Below are 20,897 nucleotides of genomic sequence, written 5' to 3' on the forward strand. Positions count from 1 at the left end.
GCCCGGGGCTGGGCACTGGGATGAGCCCCAATGTGTCTCCAATGTGGGCCTGTGGGGCTCAGAGGCAAAGGGGTCACTAAGTCAACAAGATGGCGGCTAACAGTCAAGGTCACTGGGTTACATGTGGCAGGCAAGATGGGGGGCCAGGACAGAGCCCTGGATGTGAACCAGGGCAGAGGTCACATTGTTTCAAAGAAAGCCTGATTGGCCAGGGCCATTTCACTCACCTATCCCTGGCCTATGGGAGGTGGCTTCCACAGTCATGCTCTTAGTAATTGGCTCCTAGTTTCTCCCCCTCTGGAATTCCTGAAATTCCTGGCCTGAGGCTATCCTTTACCCTATATAAGAATCTGTACTTCCCAAATACACCAGAACTGCTGGACAGAACCTCTTCCCATCTGTTAGTCTTGCCTGTACTGGAGGCAGCAGGCTCACCCCCTCTGGCAACGGGATACTAGAGGAATCTCCAGGGGAGACCCCGCAGAACTGGCGCCCAATGTGGGGCTTGAAGGCTGGACCTTCTGGCCGCTCCCTGTGCGGCTCTGAAAGAGGAGCGAGGAACGGCTTGTACACAGCTTCAGTGCAGCGTCTTCCAAGAGAAGTACATTGCCGGAGAAGTGGTGTCTCTTCAGGTGATCCTCAAAGAAAAGGTGATGTGAGGTACAATATTCCTCCTCTCGAATGAGAGTGTACCCTGCGGAAGTGCCCCTTGGCACCCCACAGCTCTACACGAATGTGGGGACTCCCCTCCTGGCCAAGGCGTAGCTACAGTGGAATCCCCTGAGAGGCTGTAACGGAAGGGAGGTGTTAGGTGCACCATTGGTTTCTATCCTATCCTCTCTTTCTTAAGCCCTGGGCAATAACGGTGGGGAAATTGACAATCTCGCGCTTAAGGCGCCAAAATACATGCTGAAGTCCCTAGGGTTAGAAATCTCAGACACACAGGTAGTCAAGGTCTGAGGGACCGTGGTCAGTTGGCTAATTTATTTGCCTGCAGTACTTGGGAACAGAACAGCAAAACTGAGGCCCAGAACACTGGCCCTGGCCCACCACAGCTGCCCTGACAAGAGCCTCTGGGAAGCTCAGAGCCGGGGAACCACCCCCAGTTAAAGGGGAGTCAGAGAGCATAATCCCAGTTGCAAGGCTTCTGGTGGGGCTCCACCAGCCAGTCCAGGCCTTTCCCATTAGTATTAACCCTGGAGGGAACCGCCCAGCGGCGTGATATCCCTGGAATGCGGGAGACTTAAGCAAGCCGGGGCAGAAATGAGCCTAACTCGCCCTGGGCCGAGACTAGTCTTCAGGGTCTTGCCCACCAACCCTGTACCAGGGCAGATTGGATAATAATACCTTGGGAGCTTGTACAACCCAGGAATCACAAGCAGTCTGGGGAAAGGTGAAGGGCTTTTAGAGAGAGCTAACGTGAATGTCTCCTACGATGCCCTCCTTTTTAAGATTTTAGGGTTAGGGTTGTTTTGAAAAGGCCTCCCCCTTGAAGCCCCTGCTAAGCGTTAAGGAACAATATTCACTAGTAGAAGTTCAAAAGCTTCTTGGAGAGATAAATCGGCTACGCCCTTGGCTACCCCTGTCTGTGGGGCAATTACTTCCATTATTTGAAAAGACAAAATGCTAGGAGACTGAATTTTCCTAAACACCCCTCATCTACAAGCCTTACAGGAGATTTAAAAGGCCCTGAGCAAGGCTCAGCCTGCTCCTTACTGCCCTAAGAAAGAGTTCCAGCTGTGGACATTTTCAAGTTCTTTCCAGCTGACGGCTGCCCGTGTCTGTTAGGAACCACAGACTTACGGGCCTTAGACTTGGCCTGCCTGACAACCTTTTGCATTGCAAAACCTACCTTTTGTCCTGCAGATCAGGACACTTGTCCAGGAGGGTAGTCCTCTCCAGTGGGCCCATTTGTCTGATGGAGGGGTGCCCAGAGTTCATACTTGCCCCATCAGCTGGCAGATCTAATTCAGAAGGGCAGAGAGCTAGCCCTCAGGTGTCAAGCACTGACTGCCATTATGGGCCGTAAGCAGGTCACCTCCTTCAATCCCTTGGATTGGGAAAATCCTGCCTTTCACCAACAAACCATGGAGGCTGGAGGAAGAGAAGGGGCCGCAGCAGAGGATTTTATGCCCATGTCTGTAACACCTGTTTTGAGTCATGCCAAGGGTCAGCACAGTATAAGGAACTATTTGTTGTAGCTCCAGCCCTCTCAAGAGTGGAAGAATCCTTTCATCTCTTCTCCGATAGCCTTTATGTTTTAAGTTTGCTTCCAGGATTGGCTCAGACATACATAAGACTGAGTGATAATCCTGTCACCTCTCTTATGATCCAGGCCGGAATCTTGCTGCAAGGGCGGCCCATCCCCCTCTGTCTGAAGGTCTCCCTGTGCTCCCCCGGCTGGGTAGCCGACAGCCATTGTAACCGCTTTTACCTTTGGCTTAACCTGCTCTCCCAGTCTCTCTGGACTTAACCACACCCATTCACCCTCAGGGCCTAAATTTCTCTAGCTCTGCTTTATACCCCTACCCCCTAGCTGAGAGGGGTGGGGTAAGAGAGAAGTGATTTAACATTTATAAGGAAAAAAAAATATGGAAACTCCTTCTGTAACTGGATTCAACAATTATATATAAAAGAAATCTGATATAGAGTGGTCCAAATCCACTGTTAAATTAACCCAAAGCATGAGATGAACCTAGGTGCTTGCTTTACAAAATATCTCCAGGTTAAAGTATGTCAAAGAAGAGGTTGGAAGTCACAAAAGGTTGAGAGTTTTATGTCTCTGTTGTGACATGTTTGGTGATTGTGTGTGTGTCTGTTTAGTCATTATTGTTGCTGTTCTATTACTTTTGTCCAGACAAAGCTAAATTTCCAATTTCTTTTTTTTTTTTTTTTTTAAGATTTTATTATTATTGCAAAGCCGGATATACAGAGAGGAAGATCTTCCGTCCGATGATTCACTCCCCAAGTGAGCCGCAACGGGCCAGTACGCGCCAATCCGAAGCCGGGACCAGGAACCTCTTCCGGGTCTCCCACATGGGTGCAGGGTCCCAAAGCATTGGGCCGTCCTCGACTGCTTTCCCAGGCCACAAGCAGGGAGCTGGATGGGAAGTGGAGCTGCCGGGGTTAGAACCGGCACCCACATGGGATCCTGAGGCGTTCAAGGCGAGAACTTCAGCCGCTAGGCCACACCGCCAGGCCCAAGTCTCAGAACTTTAAAAGTTCTAGCAGGATTCCTGGAACTCTCAAAAATTGAGACAAAATTTGGATAATATAATTGTCATTTAAAATAATTTGGATTATAATCTCACAATATTACAAAATTATGTAAATTTATTGCATCATATATGCTATTAAAGTAAATGAGTATTTATGTTCACTGGTCAAAATGTTTCCTAATCATGAAATTGATACAGATTGTATGTGAGATTTTTGCCTTACAGGAAAACAACAAATTATTTAAAAATGCATAGTAAAATTGGTCATAATGTGTATAATTTCTGAATGTTTGCCTTTAAAACAACAAAATTGAAGTCTGATTCCTTGTGAAAGACAACAGTGTTTGAACATCTCCTTTTAAGTTATTTTCATCTTATTGATAGCTAAACCTGCTAACTAGCTTCAGTAAATTCTTAGGGAGTCTTTTAAGACAACAGCCAAATTGAGAGGAAGGTAATTTGAAAAACTTGCCGCTTCCTGGTTTTGAGGTAGGCTTATGTTAAAATGTTGTTCCACAAATTGGGAGAAATGGTTGCAAATTGCTTAAAGCAATTGTATTTAAAATTTGATATGCTTTTATTTAGAAAAAGAGAATTGCTTCTAGAATATTTTGTCCTACGGAAGTATGGCTATCAGAGAATAGAAAGCATGTTGAGAAACGCATCTTGTAAGTTTTATATATAATTGTCTATACTTTTTAAGATACTATTACAACATTGTTTAAGTGTTGAACATTAATACCTAAGGTATGCTGACATTAGAATTAAGTGTGCATACATAGGAGTGCTAGTAAATATCTGACAATTTACAGGGGAGGGGTTTGGCACGATAGCTTGGCAGTAAAGGGCCCAGTATGGTAGCCTAGTAGCTGAAGTCCTCACTTTGAACGTGCCAGGATCCCATATGGGTGCAGGTTCTAATACTGGCGGTTCTGCTTCCCGTCCAGCTCCCTGCTTGTGGCCTGGGCTCCTGGCTTCGGACTGGCTCAGCTCCAGCCGTTGCAGCCACTTGGGGAGTGAACCATCGGACAGCAGATCTTCCTCTCTGTCTCTCCTCCTCTGTATATCTGCCTTTCCAGTGGAAACAACAGACCAAGGAAAGGCACCTGCTAGATGAACAAATTGATTATTGGAATACTCCCTCTTATTGTCGAATCTCTAAGTGACCATCTGGTTGTGGGGTCATCAGTCGTAATGGTTAGGCCCTAGGTCTTCAAGGTACATGAGTGTAAAGTCCTACAGGTGGCATGACAGTGCTATGTGGAATACAGCTGTCTCTGCTTGTTTCATGTTTGGTAGTTCTAAACATAGATACTTTTCTAGTTTCCAGCAGACCCATCGTATCCATTCAAGCTGAAGTTTAATAGTAAACTATACGTATGGTTTGTTCAGATTACTAAGAGCAAGATATAATTCTAAACAATCGGTAACTTTGAAACAGCTAAGAGATTTTTCAAAAGAGCTGTTACAAAAGCTATTTTGTTACCTGGTATGCATGTACATGTTTACGTAAAAGCTATGTGGTGTATTTTATTTGGCTTATAGATGAAAATGTTCACAAATGTGAATTGTTCAGCTAAATCCTTTCTGAAAAGAATGTATAAATGCATAATTAGGCTCTTGGAGAGTCATGTCTGCTTCTGTTTTCTCAGGACCTACGAAGTCTGGTCAGCTGTATAGTTCTGCATGCATTCAAATGGACTTTCTGCTGAGGGTACAGTTTCAAAACTGAACATGGAGGCCCTGCGCCATGGCCTAGTGGCTAAAGTCCTCGCCTTGAATGTGCCAGGATCCCATATGGACGCCGGTTCTTATCCCGGCAGCTCCACTTCCCATCCAGCTCCCTGCTTGTGGCCTGGGAAATCAGTCAAGGACGGCCCAAAGCTTTGGGACCCTGCACCCGCGTGGGAGACCCGGAAGAGGTTCATGGTTCCCGGCTTCGGATCGGTGCCACACCGGCCGTTGCGCTCACTTGGGGAGCGAATCATCGGATGGAAGATCTTTCTCTCTCTCCTCCTCTCTGTGTATCTGACTTTGTAATAAAAATAAATAAATCTTTAAAAAAAAAAAAAAGAATTCTGTGGCATTCTGTGGCAAGTCCCTGTGTGACTTAGTCAGAGTCAGATTGACTGAGCTAGGGAAGAGAGATAGGAGGTGGATATCCGGCTTGACCTGAGGTGTCGTGTTATATCACGCATACACCCGCAACCCCAGTGGAATCCTCCTTGTGTCTCAGACGGTGGAGCCCATTACCCCCCGTTCTTCTTCCAGCAGCCCCCCTTACACCCTCCCTCCTTCCAACACTCCCACTATGGGAGAGGAGCAGACTGAAGCTTCCCCTCCCCAATCTGGGGTCAAGAAAAGGGCGAGCCTCTGTGGAAACTGATCTGTGCACGGTAGGACACCCTAAACATTACTAGTACTGACCTTACCCAAGAATTTGGTTATGTTGCAATGTCTACCCCCCCTCCCTGGAGTCACTCAGCAGTAGCCCCAACTAACTGGGTTGACAGGAGCCCCCCTCTGACTATGGCCCAAGTTAATGGACGAGGATCCTGCATTGGTACTGTCCCTAAAGACAAGCACAGACTCTGCTCCTCGATAACAAGCCTTGTTGGTTCAGTTAAAACTGGTTGGTTATCTCCCACCACAGGGGGTTGGTGGTTTTGCTCAGGCACTGGATTAACCCTGCACCTATCTATTGCTGTTTTTAATGCAACTACTGAATTTTGTGTAATTGTGGGAGTTCTTCCTCGTGTCCTGTGTCACACCGAGAATGATGTACTGCAACATTGGGAACCTGACTCTATCCTGAGGTTTAAGAGAGAGCCCATGACTGTCCTGACCATAGCTGCCCTGGTAGGTCTGGGACTGGTGGGCATGGGTCAGGGGTCACATCCTTAATCACCCAGACCAGAGAGATCAACTCCTTACAGACAATTGATAAAGACCTAGAGTGCATAGAACGATCCATTAGCCCTTTAGAGAAACCCCTTACCTCCTTATCTGAAGTAGTCCTACAGAATCGCAGGGGGTTGGACCTGTTGTTCCTAAGGCAAGGTGGTCTTTGCGTGGCCCTGGGAGAGGAGTGTTGCTTCTATGTAGACCACACTGGGGTAGTGAGGGACTCCATGGCTGAGCTCCGTGAAGGTCTAGCCCAGAGGAAGAAGGAATGAGAATCCCAGCAAGGGTGGTTTGAGTCATGGTTCAACATGAGCCCATGGCTAACTACACTGTTGTCCTCCTTGGCAGGGCCTATAGTCATCCTACTTCTACTAGTTACAATTGGGCCCTATATCCTGAATAGACAAAATTCGTAAAGGACCGTATCAGTACTGTCTAGTTGCTGGTCCTCTGACAGCAGTTCTGTTAAGGTCCAAAATCGTCCCACCATTGGACAGCAAAGAACCAGACGTGGATGCAATCAGCAAGCAGAGTTTATTGAGCTGGCTGGCCAGGGTCGAGCTCCTCACACGGACACGCAGTACCGGTGAGTGAAGAGAGACCCCGAGCCAGGGACAAGCCAGATAGGCCAGTTTGGCCTTTGCAGCAAAGCCCGTGCCCGCGAAAAACACTCCAATCATTTTAAAGCAAATACAAAACATTCCAGGCAAAACTAGAGGCCTGCGAAATGCCTCAAGTCTCTGTTCACCATGACAAGAAGGCGTTATAGATGCAAACCAACAGGGAACATATGTGTGAAAACAGGACCGGGGCTATTTGCTCTTACTCTGATCAGGGCCTGCAGGGACCCACTGACCCTTACAGCCTAAGCCTCGGTGTGGGGCCCGGCATTTGTAAAACTTCTTTTTACTTTAAATTCAAGCTGCTTCTGACTTATTCAAACTACTTCTAGTATTTAGGCCTTTTAACATTTTGGTTGCCTCTAACAGTTCCAACAGCAGCCCTGCGCTGAGAAAGATTCCTCAACATGAAACAGAAAAGGTGGGAGTGTTAGAGTGTAGGTAAATGTTAGAATAATGAAATGCTATGTTAGAATGATAGTATATTAGAATGCTAGAATGGAATGTTTTTGTTGGGCAGTGTGAGATTCCCTTTTGCTGAAGAAACTGCTACTTTGCTAAGCCGGGAGGCGCCTGGACTTCGGGAGGATTCCACTTTAGCAATAAATCTGTTTTTTGCTGTCTTGCAACTTTGTGAACCCAGGTGCAGGGGGCAAGGGCGCAATTCTTCTCTGGTCCCAGGCAGGAGGAAGATAAGGGTGTGAGAATGGGATGAGCCATAAAGATAGTGTATGGGAACGGAACAGGCTCCCTGCACCTGAAGGCCATAAAATGAACATGTCTAAGGCTGTTGCTTTTGATGTATTTCCCATCCCAAAAGGGCCTATATAAGTTTCTGTCTTGGGCTAGTTCGAGGTCCGACCGCCCGCTTGGCTGGCCTGCATGCCCCAAGTGTGGTCTGACCCCAGCATGCTGGCGCAATAAACTCTGTTTGCTGTTTGCATTACCAGCGAGACTCTTCGTCGTTCTCTGGGGGTTGACTCGCACCCTGACGTCCGGGGGCTTTAGCCCGGACTCTAACAGATCCCACCACACATCCACACATGTCACACAGCCCTACTGAGAGAGGAGTTAGACTGGGTAGTAGGCAGTTAGGCTATTCCGTATCCCCAAGTCATCATTTTTTCTCAAATTTAAAAGGGTATTTTCCCCACCATGTCTTGGATTCACCAGAGCACGTTTCTCCCAACAGACAAGTGCATATTTAACATACCAAGAACACGCTTCCCCGAGACGCAAGGGTGCATTAATATATCAAGTTCCCCACCTACAGCGTCAGCCCAGGTCTGTCTCTAGCCATTGCCAACGGGCAGTGTCAGACTGGCCTCTTTATCACTGAAGACTAAGGAAGCTCACCAGTAACACCTTTTGGGGCCTTTTGTCCCAGGGCCAGCTACCATGGAAAACAAGAACTCTCCTTTGTTTGTGGAGAAACATCTTTGAGGTGAACTTTTGAAAGATGTGATTCCCGGGCCCGGCGGCATGGCCTAGCAGCTAAAGTCCTCGCCTTGAAAGCCTCGGGATCCCATATGGGCGCCGGTTCTAATCCCGGAAGCTCCACTTCCCATCCAGCTCCCTGCTTGTGGCCTGGGAAAGCAGTTGAGGACGGCCCAATGCGTTGGGACCCTGCACCCGAGTGGGAGACCCGGAAGAGGTTCCAGGTTCCCGGCATCGGATTGGCGCATCGGCCCGTTGCGGCTCACTTGGGGAGTGAATCATCGGACGGAAGATCTTCCTCTCTGTCTCTCCTCCTCTGTGTATATCTGGTTGTAATAAAATGAATAAATCTTTAAAAAAAAAAAAAAAAAAGAAAGATGTGATTCCCACCATTAATTTGGGTCTTTCTTTCCTCTTGCCACTATGGCAGGAGATATGGGTTCTTTTCTCTCTTGAAGGTCCCTCCCGTCACTAGGACAGGAGTCTCTCTCCTCAGCTTTTCTAATAAATCTTGCTTTAAAATCAAACTGTGTCTGCATGAAAATTCTTTCTGTGAGACAAGAATTGAGGTTGCTGCCATATTTGGGGTCGGAAACCCTACAACAGTGGCGTCCACTCTGCTCAGAGAGGAGCTGTGGTGAATGGTTAGAAAACCACTCTGCCTGTGGTGGGTGGCCATGTCCTGCCCAGGACCAGTATGTGCAGTAGTGGCCTTCATTCACTGCCCCGCTGGGCCAAGTCCCCAAGTCCAGGTTCTCAGCACCACGAGCTCTGGTCTCCATCTGCAGCCTCCTGCGGATGTCAGCATTCTAGCCCTTGCAGCACCTTCGCTGAGTTCCCCCACAATGGGCTGTGGTCACAGGACAGGGCTGTGGCCTGGAGAGCCCACCTGGGAGCTCCAGCACAAGCTGTCTTTCCAGTTCCTGCTCAGTGGCCAGACTGGGGTGGAAACCCGGACTGGGGTCTCAATACAGAACATCCATGGGGGGCAGGGACCCCAGGAATTGGGCCATCACCACTGCCTCCCAGGCCTGCAGGATAGCAAGATGAAGTCGGAGGCCAATCTGGGCACAGCTGTGAGGCGATGAATGTAACCACCAACCCACATGGCCCACCTGCCCTGGGAGGGTGTGTGTGACCACCAGGCCACGTGGCCCACCCTCCCCTGGGTTCAGCAGCACTGCCCTCCCTGGTGGTCCGATCGAGTTCCCCTGTCACCAAACTGGAAAACACGCGCCTGTGTGTGCAGGAAGGCAAGGGGAGGGGTACTGTGTGGTTGAATGAGGAAACATGGAAGAGCTCTTCAGCCTTCTGTCTCTCCACACAGTTTTTGCCCACACCCCCAGCAGCAGTCACAGGGCGGCTTGGGGTCCTTCCCAGTCCTGTCTCAGGGGAGCTGTGACGTTCAGTGGGAGAAATGTCTGCCGCTGCACAGACTCTGCCAGCAGTGTTCCAGAGAGAGAATGACAGACGCAAGTCCCACCCAGAGCACACAGGGGCTCCAGTCAGAGTGGCCCAGGCTCTCAGCCCTGACCCAGGCAGCCCCCTGCCTGCCATCTGTCCTGACGTCACACTCCCCACTGTGGTCTTGGGTGTCATCCTGTAGGCTGTCCCTGCATCCTCACACTCTCCACCGTGGTCTCCCGTCTAAACTCTTTGTCTTCTGTGACCCCCGCTGAGCTGCCCAGGAGCAGTCATGCCATCCGGGCGGGCTCATCTGGCCATGCCACTCCTCTCCATCTCCAGCCTGTGGTCAGAGGACCAACTGGCTCTCTGAAGTCTGCCAACGCCCTTGCACCCACCACCATGTCTCACTGGGGAGATCAGCCCTTTGCCCACACTGGACCCTGTGTCCTCCAGGAGACTAAGGTCCCTTACAGAACGGGACTCGGGACACGAGATGCACATTTCCCTGCCGTCTCCGGCCGGAAACGGGCTCAGGAATGGACACGGGGCTGCGTGTCAAGCTCCCTGAGAGGCTACAGGTCCCTTGCAACATTGGCCCACCCATGGGGACAGTGGGGAGCCCTGGTGTCCCCTCCTGCCCTGTGCCCTCAGGTAGGACCCTTGTACCCCCTGGGGCGCACAGCTTGATCCAGTCCCTGGAAATTGTTCTTACTGGCTTGCTTTCATTGTTTTTTTTTTTTTTTTAAGATTTATTTTTTTTTATTGGATAGGCAAATTTCCAGAGAGAAGGAGAGACAAAGAGCTTCCATCCACTGGTTCACTCCCCAAGTGAGCGCAACGGCCAGTGCTGTGCCGATCCGGAGCCAGGAGCCAGGAGCCAGGAACTTCCTTCAGGTCTCCCACATGAGTGCAGGGCCCCAAGGCTTTGGACCATCCTCAGATACTTTCCCAGGCCACAAGTGAGGAGCTGGATGGGAAGTGAAGCAGCCAGGACACAAACTAGAGCCTATATGGGATCCTGGCACTAGGAGGGCAGGATCAGCCTGTTGAGCCCCTGCCCCAGTATTTCTCCTAACACCACTTGGCCACAAGGTGAACCAGAGGTCAAAAACCCCGTCCAAGAAGCAGTTTTTTTTTGTTGTTTGTTTTTGAGGGTTTTATAGCTCAGTCTGCTTTGTTGCAGGTGCGGTGAACGGGGCAAGCAGGGGGATAAGAGTGTTACTGGAATTCCAACAACTTAGCGTGCCACCATTATGTAGGCTGCAGGTACAATCGCCACTTGCAGGGACAAAGGCCAGAGGTGGCCTGGACTGTCTCTCTACTCTGGTGGCCCGACAGTGAAGGAAAGCTACAGAACGCAGGGGTGGGGCACGGTGGTCTGTCCAGAGGCAGCAGGCAGGCAGCGCAGGTGGACACGCAGCCTGGCCAGCCACTGCCTTCCATGTAGGAAGCCAGGCTTAGGCAGAGGGCAGCTCAGAGTCCACCCACTGTGGACTTCCTGTCCATCCAGAGCCCGCCACCATGTGGACTTCCTGTCCAGCTCACAGCCTGCCACTGTGTGGACTTCCAGTCCATTCAAAGCCCACTGTGGACTTCCTGTCTTGCCAGTGCTGGGAGTCAAGGCTGCCTGCTTGTCCGTCTCATCCAGCGCTCCACAGAAGAGAGGTAGCTCTGGGTAGGCCTCCCTTGGCGATGGGCAGCCTGTCTGGGCGGGCAGCACATCTAGTACCTAGGTGACCCACCCATGCTGCCCTCACTTAAGTTAAATGCCCCTGGGCACTTAAGGTACACCCTCAGCTTCCCGGCATAACGTGGACACGGGTGTCCACAGGCAAACAACTGGCGGGGCAGAGGGTCGAAGCCTCTGTTCTGGAGAGGTGACCTGGCCACTTCCTGACAGGTTGGACCCTCAGGCGTGGGAAGGGCATGTGAGGAGACAGACAGGATAGTAGGAAGTTAGGGTCTCTGGTCACCAGAAAAGTTACCCTTCAAAATGTAAAAAGGTGGAGCCCAGCATGGTAGCCTACCAGCTAAAGCCCTAACCTTGAATGAGGGGGATCTTATATGGATTCGGTTCTAATCCCAGCAGCCCCGCTTCCCATCCAGCTCCCTGCATGTGGCCTGGGAAAGCAGTAGAGGACGGCCCAAAGCCTTGGGACCCTGCACCCGCGTGGGAGACCCGGAAGAAGCTCCTGACTCCTGGCTTCAGACTGGCTCAGCTCTGGCCATTGCAGTCATTTGGGGAGTGAACCATCGGCTGGAAGATCTTCCTCTCTGTCTCTCCTCCTCTCTGCATATCTGCCTTTCCAATAAAAATAATACATTTTTTTTTTAAAAAATGTAAAAAGGTGCTTCCTGCTCCCTTCTTACCTGGCTCTCCCCGTCCTCCTCCATCTCGCCCCCTCCCCTGCCCTGGCAGCCCCCATCCTGCCACCATGGCAGGTTCTCTACCCCTCCACCCTGCCTCCCGTTCCTATCCTGATGGAATAAAGGGCCTGCAAAGCACCTTGCTGCGTCTGCGATTTGGGCTTGTGGTAAACTAATCATGAGAGGACTTGGCTGTGCACTTTGAGTGCATTTAAAACCTAACACTCCCTGGGATGGTGAGCAGCATCATTTCCTCCGGAGTTTTCCTTCTGTGGGGCCGCCGCCTCTCACTATGGCAGGAGACCTCTCTCTCAAGTCTTGCTTTGCTGCCCGGCGCCATGGCCTAGTGCCTAAAGTTCTCGCCTTGAATGCTCGGAGATTCCATATGGGCGCTGGTTCTAATCCAGCTCCCTGCTTGTGGCCTGGGAAAGCAGTCGAGGACGGCCCAAAGCCTTGGGACCCTGCACCCTTGTGGGAGACCTGGAAGAGGTTCCTGGCTCCTGGCTTCAGATCAGCGCAGCACTAGGCGTTGCGCTCACTCGGGGAGTGAACTATCAGACGGAAGATCTTCCTGTCTCGCCTCTCTCTATATTTCTGACTTTGCAATAAAAAAAAAGAAAAAGAAAATTTTGCTTTGCAATCTGGAGTTGTCCACACGAAAATTCAAGAAACAAGTTTGTTGTGTTCTTTCACACCAAATCCTCCACAACACCATCTCTGCTCCATCTTGAGGGAAATACAGACAGCGGGACTTCCTCACACTTTTTCGATTTCAGGGGAAACCTATGCTCAGCGACTTCCTGCCGTCCAGTCGCTCTTCCTCCGGAGAAGCAGACACCTGGGGTCCTCTTTCCAAAAGAGGCAGAAATAAAGGGGCGGGCAAGATTTTATATTTTCCCCATAACCAGAGACTACCATTAGCCCATCTGACTCCTTGCACTGCGGCCCTTTGGGGAGCGTACCAGCGGATGGAAGAACTTTCTCTCTCTGTAAATCTGCCTTTTCAATAAAAATAGACAGCGGCCGGAAGCTCAGGCCGCTGGGCTGCTGTGTGTGAGCCAGGGGCCGAAGGTCGGGCAAGGAGAGCAGGTGTACAGGAGCGGGAAGGTGGCCTTGGCGCGGGTGGGTCAGTAACCTCCTGGAGCGTCCCGTCCCGGGGACACCCCGCGCCATGCCAGCCGCAACCAGGCCCCGAATTCGGCTCTGCCAGTACGGGGCGCCGCCAGCCGCGCACCCCTCCAGCCGCGCTCCCCGCCAAGGTCCGAGCCGCCAAGCACCGGGGTGTGTCGGGGCAGCCGGTCCGAGCCGAGGAGACTCCAACGTCTGGCTTCAACCACGTCTATGGCCCACAAAGCTGCAGCCGCGGAATTGGCTCAGCAAGGAGAGAGGAGCAGCAGAGCTTGTTAGGAAAGTGGCACAGGAGAGAAGAAACGAGAGCGAGGAATTTCAAGGGGTGGCCATGTGCCTGGGCGGAGATAGGGTGACCCCGTGGCAGGGACCCTTGGCCTCTTGGGGTGTTCCTAATGGTGGAGGATCCAAGGAAATGGGGCGAGGGTGTGGGGCCCATCATTTCCACCTAGCCAGGTCTTGTTCCGCAGACCTGGAAATGCAGAGTTGGGGTGCAGCGATGTGGCGAGCGCCCGCTGGTGGCGGTCTGTTTCCCAGCCTGCGGGTAAGAGGCGCAAATTCGGGTTCTGCTTGCTGCGCATCCCATTCCCGGAAGCCACGCCCCGTGCCCCTCTCCACCCAGTTTTTGGGCTCCTTGCCTGGTCCATGATTCCATTGGGGGGTCTCGAGCCAAGGACCCTCCCCGGGGCAGGGTTTGGGGGAGCCCCAGGCGCTCGCGGGGGCGGCTGTGAGCTGGCTGGGGTGGGCCCAGGTTCCCTGCCCCTCTTGGGGGCGGGGAAGAGGAGACCATACTGGACTCCCACCAGCCACTTCCCGGATTGTGGTTACAGCCAGGTTTTAGCAATGACTCCTCCCGCTCCGTAATCGCAATTCTCTGGGAAATAGAAACTGAAGTGAAATCGAAACTGCCCACCAGGAGGGGAGGTGAAGGGAGGGGCGCACACTTCACTCAGCTAGCAGTCCCTGCAACATGAACAGCTCCGCGAAAACCGTCTTCTCCAGCGCCAGCCACCCCCAGAACTACGAGGTTCTGAGGGAGGACCATGAGATCTCGGTGCTGGGGGCACCATCCAGCCAAGGCACGGTGTCTTCCACCGTCATCAACATTCGCAGCGATACTGCTGTGCCCGACCACGTGGTCTGGTCCCTCTTCAACACGCTGTTCTTCAACTGGTGTTGCCTGGGCTTCGTGGCATATGCCTACTCGGTGAAGGTGTGTGGGGCGCCGGGGTCATGGGCAGTGGGTGGCCTTCAGGCTCTGCCAGGTGGCATCTGTGGAGCTTGGGTGTGAGTGTGTCTCCGTGTGTGTGGAGTGTCGCTGTCCCGCAGCGATGTACTTGGTGCACGGAGCCGATAATAACACGCGTGGACTCCTGACTGATGGTCAAAAGCCGAGGTTTATTAGTAGCATCAGACTTTATACTCTGAGGGTCATATAGGATTAGGGAGGAAGTATTGAGCACATCAACAAAACCATCAATGCTTTTGTTTGGAACTCTTTTGTCTTGTATATTCCACCAGGTGATCTCATATACATACTGTCCACTCAACTGTTCTTATGCAAATGATATCCAATAAGGTCCAACCAACTGTAATCCTGTGCTCACTGACCTTCTATGGTCACAATGTCCTCCTACAGTGGAGGGGACTGAGAAGGCCTGAGTGCAGGATTAGGCTCTGGCCGCGTGGGCTGACCTGGCCAGCCGGGACTGGACTCGATCCCTTCCGGCCCCACAGGCATCCTCCCTTCTGGTCAACACCAGCCACTTCTCACGGGGCCAGCCTAGGGCGGGTGGAGCCTGTTCTGGCCAGGAGCTGGCACTTGGCTCTCAACTGCCCTGACCGGGTCCCCCTTCCTGCTTCTTTCCCCCCAGTCGAGAGACAGGAAGATGGTGGGTGACGTGGTTGGGGCCCAGGCCTACGCATCCACCGCCAAGTGCCTGAACATCTGTGCCCTGGTGACCAGCATCCTCCTCTTCGTGGCGACCACTGTCATCGTTGTGCTCAACATAGCAGCCATTGCCCAGGCAATTCCTCATTAGAGGAGGACCTCGCCAGGCCTGCAGTGCACACCTGTGCTGGCAGCCCGCCCCTGCCCCTCCCCAGCCTCCTGGGCACTGTCCAGCCTCATGCATGTCCACTGCCACTCCTGTGTGCCCTACCGCAGGTCCACCACAGCGCCTGTCCACCCTCACGCGTGTCCGCCCCCACACCTGTGCACCATAGGTTTCAATAAAGTGCCTGTGTTTGCGATGGTTCTGAGATGTGTCTGGGGGTGGCACCTAGCAGCTCTGCTGCTCAGAGGGAGTCCGGACAGGGCCAGGGGTCTTGCTGGAGGCAGCAGCCCGAGCACAGTCTGTCTTGGGTGGGGGTTGGGGGCTCTAGGAAAACATGCCTGGCTCTCAGCCGGTTGGAACTTTAAGTGTGTGACCGAGACAGCCCATCCCAGCAGCCCAGTTCCTGACCTGTGCTGTCCAGGTGGTGTGGAGAGAGGGGTCCCTGTGCTTGGCATTTCCTAGTTCCTTCAGGAGCCCCAGGTGGTCACCCGCCTGCAACCTGTTGGTGGCCAGGTCCGAGGAGGACTTGGAAACAGACGGCAGGCACCGTGATGGGCATCCTCTGCGTGGGCTGCTGGCCAGGCTTCCTGCCTTTGCACTCCACACAGCTCCTCTCTTCTGCCTGTGGAGGTGGCAGGTGAGTCCAGGCCCCACCGACCGCATCCCCGCAGCCTGAGGGAGGGGCTGTGGTGGGGTGCGTGTACAGTGCTGGGACAGGAGAGAGCAAGTGACTGGCTGGAGCTGACTTGCAGGGGAGCCTGTTGGGAGGGGCCCAGGAGGACAGCTCCCAGGGACCAGCTCACCCAAAAGCCAGGGCCAGCCCATGGTAGGTAAGCCTCTCCCAGCATCCCATATGGACCCTGGTTCTGGTCTCAGCAGCTCCACTTGCAGTCCAGCTCCCTGCTTGAGGCCTAGGAAAGCAGTGGAGAGTCCAAAGCCGTGGAATCCTGCACCCACATGGGAGACTTGGAAGGAGCTCTTGATCGGCTCAGCTCTGGCCATTGTGGCTATTTGCAGAGTTAACTAGAAGGAAAATTATTAATCGAATGCCACTTTAAAAAGCAGTGGGCATGGGCCCGGCGGCGTGGCCTAGTGGCTAAAGTCCTCGCCTTGAAAGCCCCGGGATCCCATATGGGCGCCGGTTCTAATCCCGGAAGCTCCACTTCCCATCCAGCTCCCTGCTTGTGACCTGGGAAAGCAGTGGAGGACGGCCCAATGCATTGGGACCCTGCACCCGAGTGGGAGACCCAGAAGAAGTTCCTGGTTCCCGGCATCGGATCGGCACGCATCGGCCCGTTGCGGCTCACTTGGGGAGTGAATCATCGGATGGAAGATTTTCCTCTCTATCTCTCTTCCTCTGTGTATATCTGGCTGTAATAAAAATGAATAAATCTTTAAAAAAAAAAAAAAAAAGCAGTGGGCAGGTGCTGTCCTACCTAGGCAAGAAGAGAAGTGGCCTATCGTGCCCTGTCCTGGGGCCACCCTTCCTCGGAGGCCTGCTGTCTCCTTCAGCTGGACGAGGGGACAGTCGCTGGTGCTCTCTACAGAAGCTGCCGGTTGTGTGAAGAGCATTGGAGGAGCTGCCCAGTCACATCCCATCCCCACAAGGCAAGGTGGGCAGGGCCAGGCATTCAATGGCGTGTGGGGGTGTCTCGGTCCAGGGTGCCCTGGAGCTGGGGAGGGCGGGAGGCACACATAGCCCTACTGGCAGTGGGAAGCAGTGTGGGTTCCAGGGATGCAGACTAGATCCCTCCACAGCTTGGGGTACCCTGGAGCCCCCCATTTCCCAATTGCATCTGAAGAGGAATCCTGGGACCCCTGCCCTGCAGACCTGAAGGGTGTGCCAATGTAGCTGCAGCTGAAAGGGCCTGGGTCCACCCATCCCCTGGTTCCATGGGGACCAAGGTGTGGTCCCCTTGGGGCACCCGCCCCGCAGGCCTGGAACAGCCCCCGAGTGCTGAGAGTGCTGAGCCCAGCTACGCACACCCCATGGCCTCCAGAGCAGCGGGGACCAGCCCATGCCATCATGGCTGCCAGGCGGTCCCCTGGCCCGGCTTCCCCTCTGCGACCCCCCCCACCAGGGCCGCCAGTGGACAAGACTATGAATTTGGCAAGGACCCAGGTTCTCTTGAGAGCATCCCAGGGTGTCAGGCCACAACGAGGAGTTGAGGAGGCTCCGGAAGGCATGAGAGCTGGACCGGGCACCCCCCTGCACCCTTGGAGGCCGGCCCCGGGCACCCCCCTGCACCCCTGGAGGCCGGTCCCGGGCACCACCCCTGCACCCCTGGAGGCCGGCCCCGGGCACCACCTCTGCACCCCTGGAGGCCGGCCCCGGGCACCACCCCTGCACCCCTGGAGGCCGGCCCCGGGCACCCCCCTGCACCCCTGGAGGCCGGCCCCGGGCACCACCCCTGCACCCCTGGAGGCCGGCCCCGGGCACCACCCCTGCACCCCTGGAGGCCGGCCCCGGGCACCCCCCTGCACCCCTGGAGGCCGGCCCCGGGCACCACCCCTGCACCCCTGGAGGCCGGCCCCGGGCACCACCCCTGCACCCCTGGAGGCCGGCCCCGGGCACCACCCCTGCACCCCTGGAGGCCGGCCCCGGGCACCCCCCTGCACCCCTGGAGGTTGGGCTTCCGGGAAGTCACATCCGGGTTGAAAGGAAAGGGCGGGGTCTGTCCCGGTTCACGCACGGGGCGGGGTCCCTGCTGACGCACTGGGCGCGGTCTTGCACGCACGGGGCGGGGTCTGTGCGCGCAGGGGCGGGGTCTGTCCGCGGGAAAAGGCGGCCGGTCCCTCGGGGCGGGGGGGACGGCCAGGCACAGCCCGGCCCGGGAGACACAGGTCCAGCGTGTCCCGGAAAGAGTCCCGGAGCTGCCGAAGTCCAGCCTGAGCTCACGCAGACATCGGCTGGGGAGAGTGCGGGAAGGAGACGGGGCTGTGGAAGAAGATGGGGTGCGGGGAGAGAAGAAAGTGGAATGGGAGAAGACAGGGTAGAAGAGAAATCGGGGTGTGTAAGGGGAGGAGAAGGGGTGCGGGGAGAGAAGGCTCCTGGTGCACGTTAAGGAGCATACCTGGAGGGAGTGACCATGAGGGGCACACCGGGGCAGGGCGCAGCCTCATCCAGCAGCCCGTGCAGGGGTGAGATTTGGGCAGCTTCTCTCAGAGCCGGGGCGAGTGGGGAGGACGCACCCCACATGTGCAGGGTCTCAGGGAACCACTACTGGCGCAGGGCAGGTTGCTACAAACCAGGGGAGACCTCGGGCCCTGAGACCCTGCGGGTGATTCAGGCTGTGAGAGTGTGGACCGCCTGGGCTGCTGTGCCGGACAGCGCGAGGGCAGGGCCTGTTGGTAAAGGGATCCTGGAGTCCCTAGGACATGTGGGAGACCCAGATGCAGCTCCCTGGTCTGGCAATGACCGGACTGGGTGTTACAGACGTCCACCAGCTGTTGGAAGCTTGCTGTGTCAGCTCTGTGATTCAAATAGAGAAGTAAAAACAGCCAGAGGGACACACCTGTTACCTGGAAGAACCTGGTTTGGGCAGATGTTCCAGAGGCTTCCCCAGCTGCAGTCCCTCAGGCAGGTGCAGCCGTGGGGGGTGCGGGGATGTAGGGCATCGCTGACCCTGCTGTGTACAGGCACCTGTGGTTTCCGGAGCTGGGAGTGCTGGGCACTGACAGGGGCCTGTGTCCCATAGTGAAGCTCTGAGGAGGTGGGGCAGTTGGTACAGGACATGACAGCAGGGAGCAAGGGATGACAGAGAGGGAGAAAATCTTCCATCCCCTGGTTCACTCACCAAATGGCCACAACAGCTACAAGGGGGCGACGCTTAAGCCAGGAGCTCCGTCAGGGTCTCCCACTGCTTTGCCATGTTATAAGCAAGGAGCTGAATGGGAAGTGGAGCAGCCAGAACTTGAACTAGCACCCACAGACTCAGGTAGTGCAGGTAGTGGGTTAGCACACTGCACCACAGCACTGGCCACTGGACCTGATCCTGACACGTGAGTTCAGCTATGGCCCTACTGGACCCTAGGCCCTGTTCCCGCAAAGAACCAGTCCAACCACAGATCTGGGTGAGGGCACAGCCCACTGCCATCCTGGGAGGAGCCAGCAGAGCTCGAGCTGTGGCTGGGGATATCCACGCATGTGTTGTGTCCAGCCCCCACCCCCCACAGCAGTGCCCAGCCTGGAGTCCTAGCTGGACCCTGGACCCCAGCTTCCTGTTCATCTGCAGCCCCAGTATGTGAAGTGTATGGAGTGTGTGTGTGTGCACATTAGTGTAAGTTCTTGTGTGTGTGCACGTGTGTGAATGTAGGTGTGCCTGTATATACATGCACAAACTTCTCCCTAACCTCTCTGCCTTTAAACCAATAAGAAACAACCCTACTGCTGGGTGAATTCAGGGGACCCCTGTCTGTGCTCACAGGCAAGCAGTCTGGGCCGCTACCCTTGCTCCTCTGGCTCATCCCACACTGCCCCCGGGAGCCCCTGAGAAGTGTGTGACCTCCAGTTGGCCATGAGAAAGCCAGATGGAGCCCTGGACTGTGGCCTTTCCCAGAGAGGTGCTTAGGGTTGGCTCTGCCAGTGAACTGTTGGGGGTTGGGGTGCGGCGCTACAGCCCCAGCTCCCCTCCCACCCTGCCCTGGTCTCAGTAAACACAGTTCTTGCTTGGGTTGGGGTCCTGGACAGAGCCACCCAGTGGGAACCCCCACCCCTGTGATGGGGCCAGGCCTTGACACCCTCTGCGGATGCTTTTCCGTGACAGCCCTGTGGGTTTCTGCTGCGTGGGCCAGGTATAGGCACACAGTGCAGGCATGAGCCTGGCAGTACACGTCCTCCGTGAGGCTCCTGCCCAGGAACACCTACCCACCCCCAGTGGGCCCTGGACCATTGCCCCAGGAGGGAGCCACCTGCGCCCCACACAGGCCAGCCTGCCCTGCCCCAGGCCGAGCTCTAGGAACAACGGGAAACCAGAATCCTCCTAGTGGACCTGAACACACGCTTTCCTTCCCAACCACCAACCCCTAGGCTGTCCGCAGTGCAAATCTTGGCCTTGGGGGTGGGGAGCCCCCCAAAGGAACAGGCACCTGGGCCTCCCCCCGTCACTGCACCCCCTACCACCTGCAACCCACCCCGCATGCCCAGGATCTGGGGTCACACGCTGGCCCATGGGGTACACAGGCAGTAGCCAGAGAGTCAGTCTACAGAGAAAAGGAGAAACAAAATGGCCACATGACGGTTGCCCATGCCCCGTGTGCGGTGGACTGAGCTGCAGCTACTCACTCTTCAAGGGGCTAGTGCACAAACCCCATCCCTATGGGCACAGGTTTGAGTCTTGGCTGCTCCACTTTTGAAATTTTTTAGATATTTTGTTTGTTTTTTGTTTTTTATTGGAAAGGCGGATATACAGAGAGCAGGAGAGACAGAAAGGAAGATCTGCTGTCCGATGGTTCACTCCCCAAGTGGCCCTAATGGCTGGAGCTGAGCCAATCCAAAGCCAGGAGCTTCTTCTGGGTCTCCCATGAGGGTGCAGGGTCCCAAAGCTTTAAGCTGTCCTTGACTGCTTTTCCAGACCACAGGCAGGTAGCTAGATGGGAAGCGGGGCCGCTGGCATTAGAACTGGCGCCCATATGGGATCCTAGCATGTTTAAGGCAAGGACTTGAACCGCTACGCTATTGCACCAGGCCCGATTTATTTATTTCTATTGGAAAGGCAGATAGAAGAAGGGAGAGAGAGGAAGATCTTCTATCCATTGAT

General features: G+C 54.4%; 1 protein-coding gene across 1 annotated transcript; it reads left to right on the plus strand.

Annotated features, from left to right (window-relative positions):
• The first annotated feature begins 13,917 nt into the window (after positions 1–13,917).
• Positions 13,918–15,332, plus strand: LOC131480027 (interferon-induced transmembrane protein 3-like). Its single transcript, XM_058662342.1, has 2 exons — positions 13,918–14,294; positions 14,956–15,332. Exons 1-2 carry the CDS (start codon positions 14,052–14,054, stop codon positions 15,121–15,123), a joined length of 411 nt encoding a protein of 136 aa, XP_058518325.1. The 5' UTR covers positions 13,918–14,051; the 3' UTR covers positions 15,124–15,332.
• Positions 15,333–20,897: the final 5,565 nt, after the last annotated feature.

This window comes from Ochotona princeps, chromosome 4, assembly GCF_030435755.1.
Source record: "Ochotona princeps isolate mOchPri1 chromosome 4, mOchPri1.hap1, whole genome shotgun sequence".
NCBI lineage: Eukaryota > Metazoa > Chordata > Mammalia > Lagomorpha > Ochotonidae > Ochotona > Ochotona princeps.

Coding starts and splice junctions, on each gene's coding strand:
- LOC131480027 (XM_058662342.1), top strand. CDS start 14,052: ATGAACAGCTCCGCGAAAACCGTCTTCTCCAGCGCCAGCCACCCCCAG. Junction 14,295..14,955: donor CATATGCCTACTCGGTGAAG/GTGTGTGGGGCG, acceptor CTTTCCCCCCAG/TCGAGAGACAGGAAGATGGT.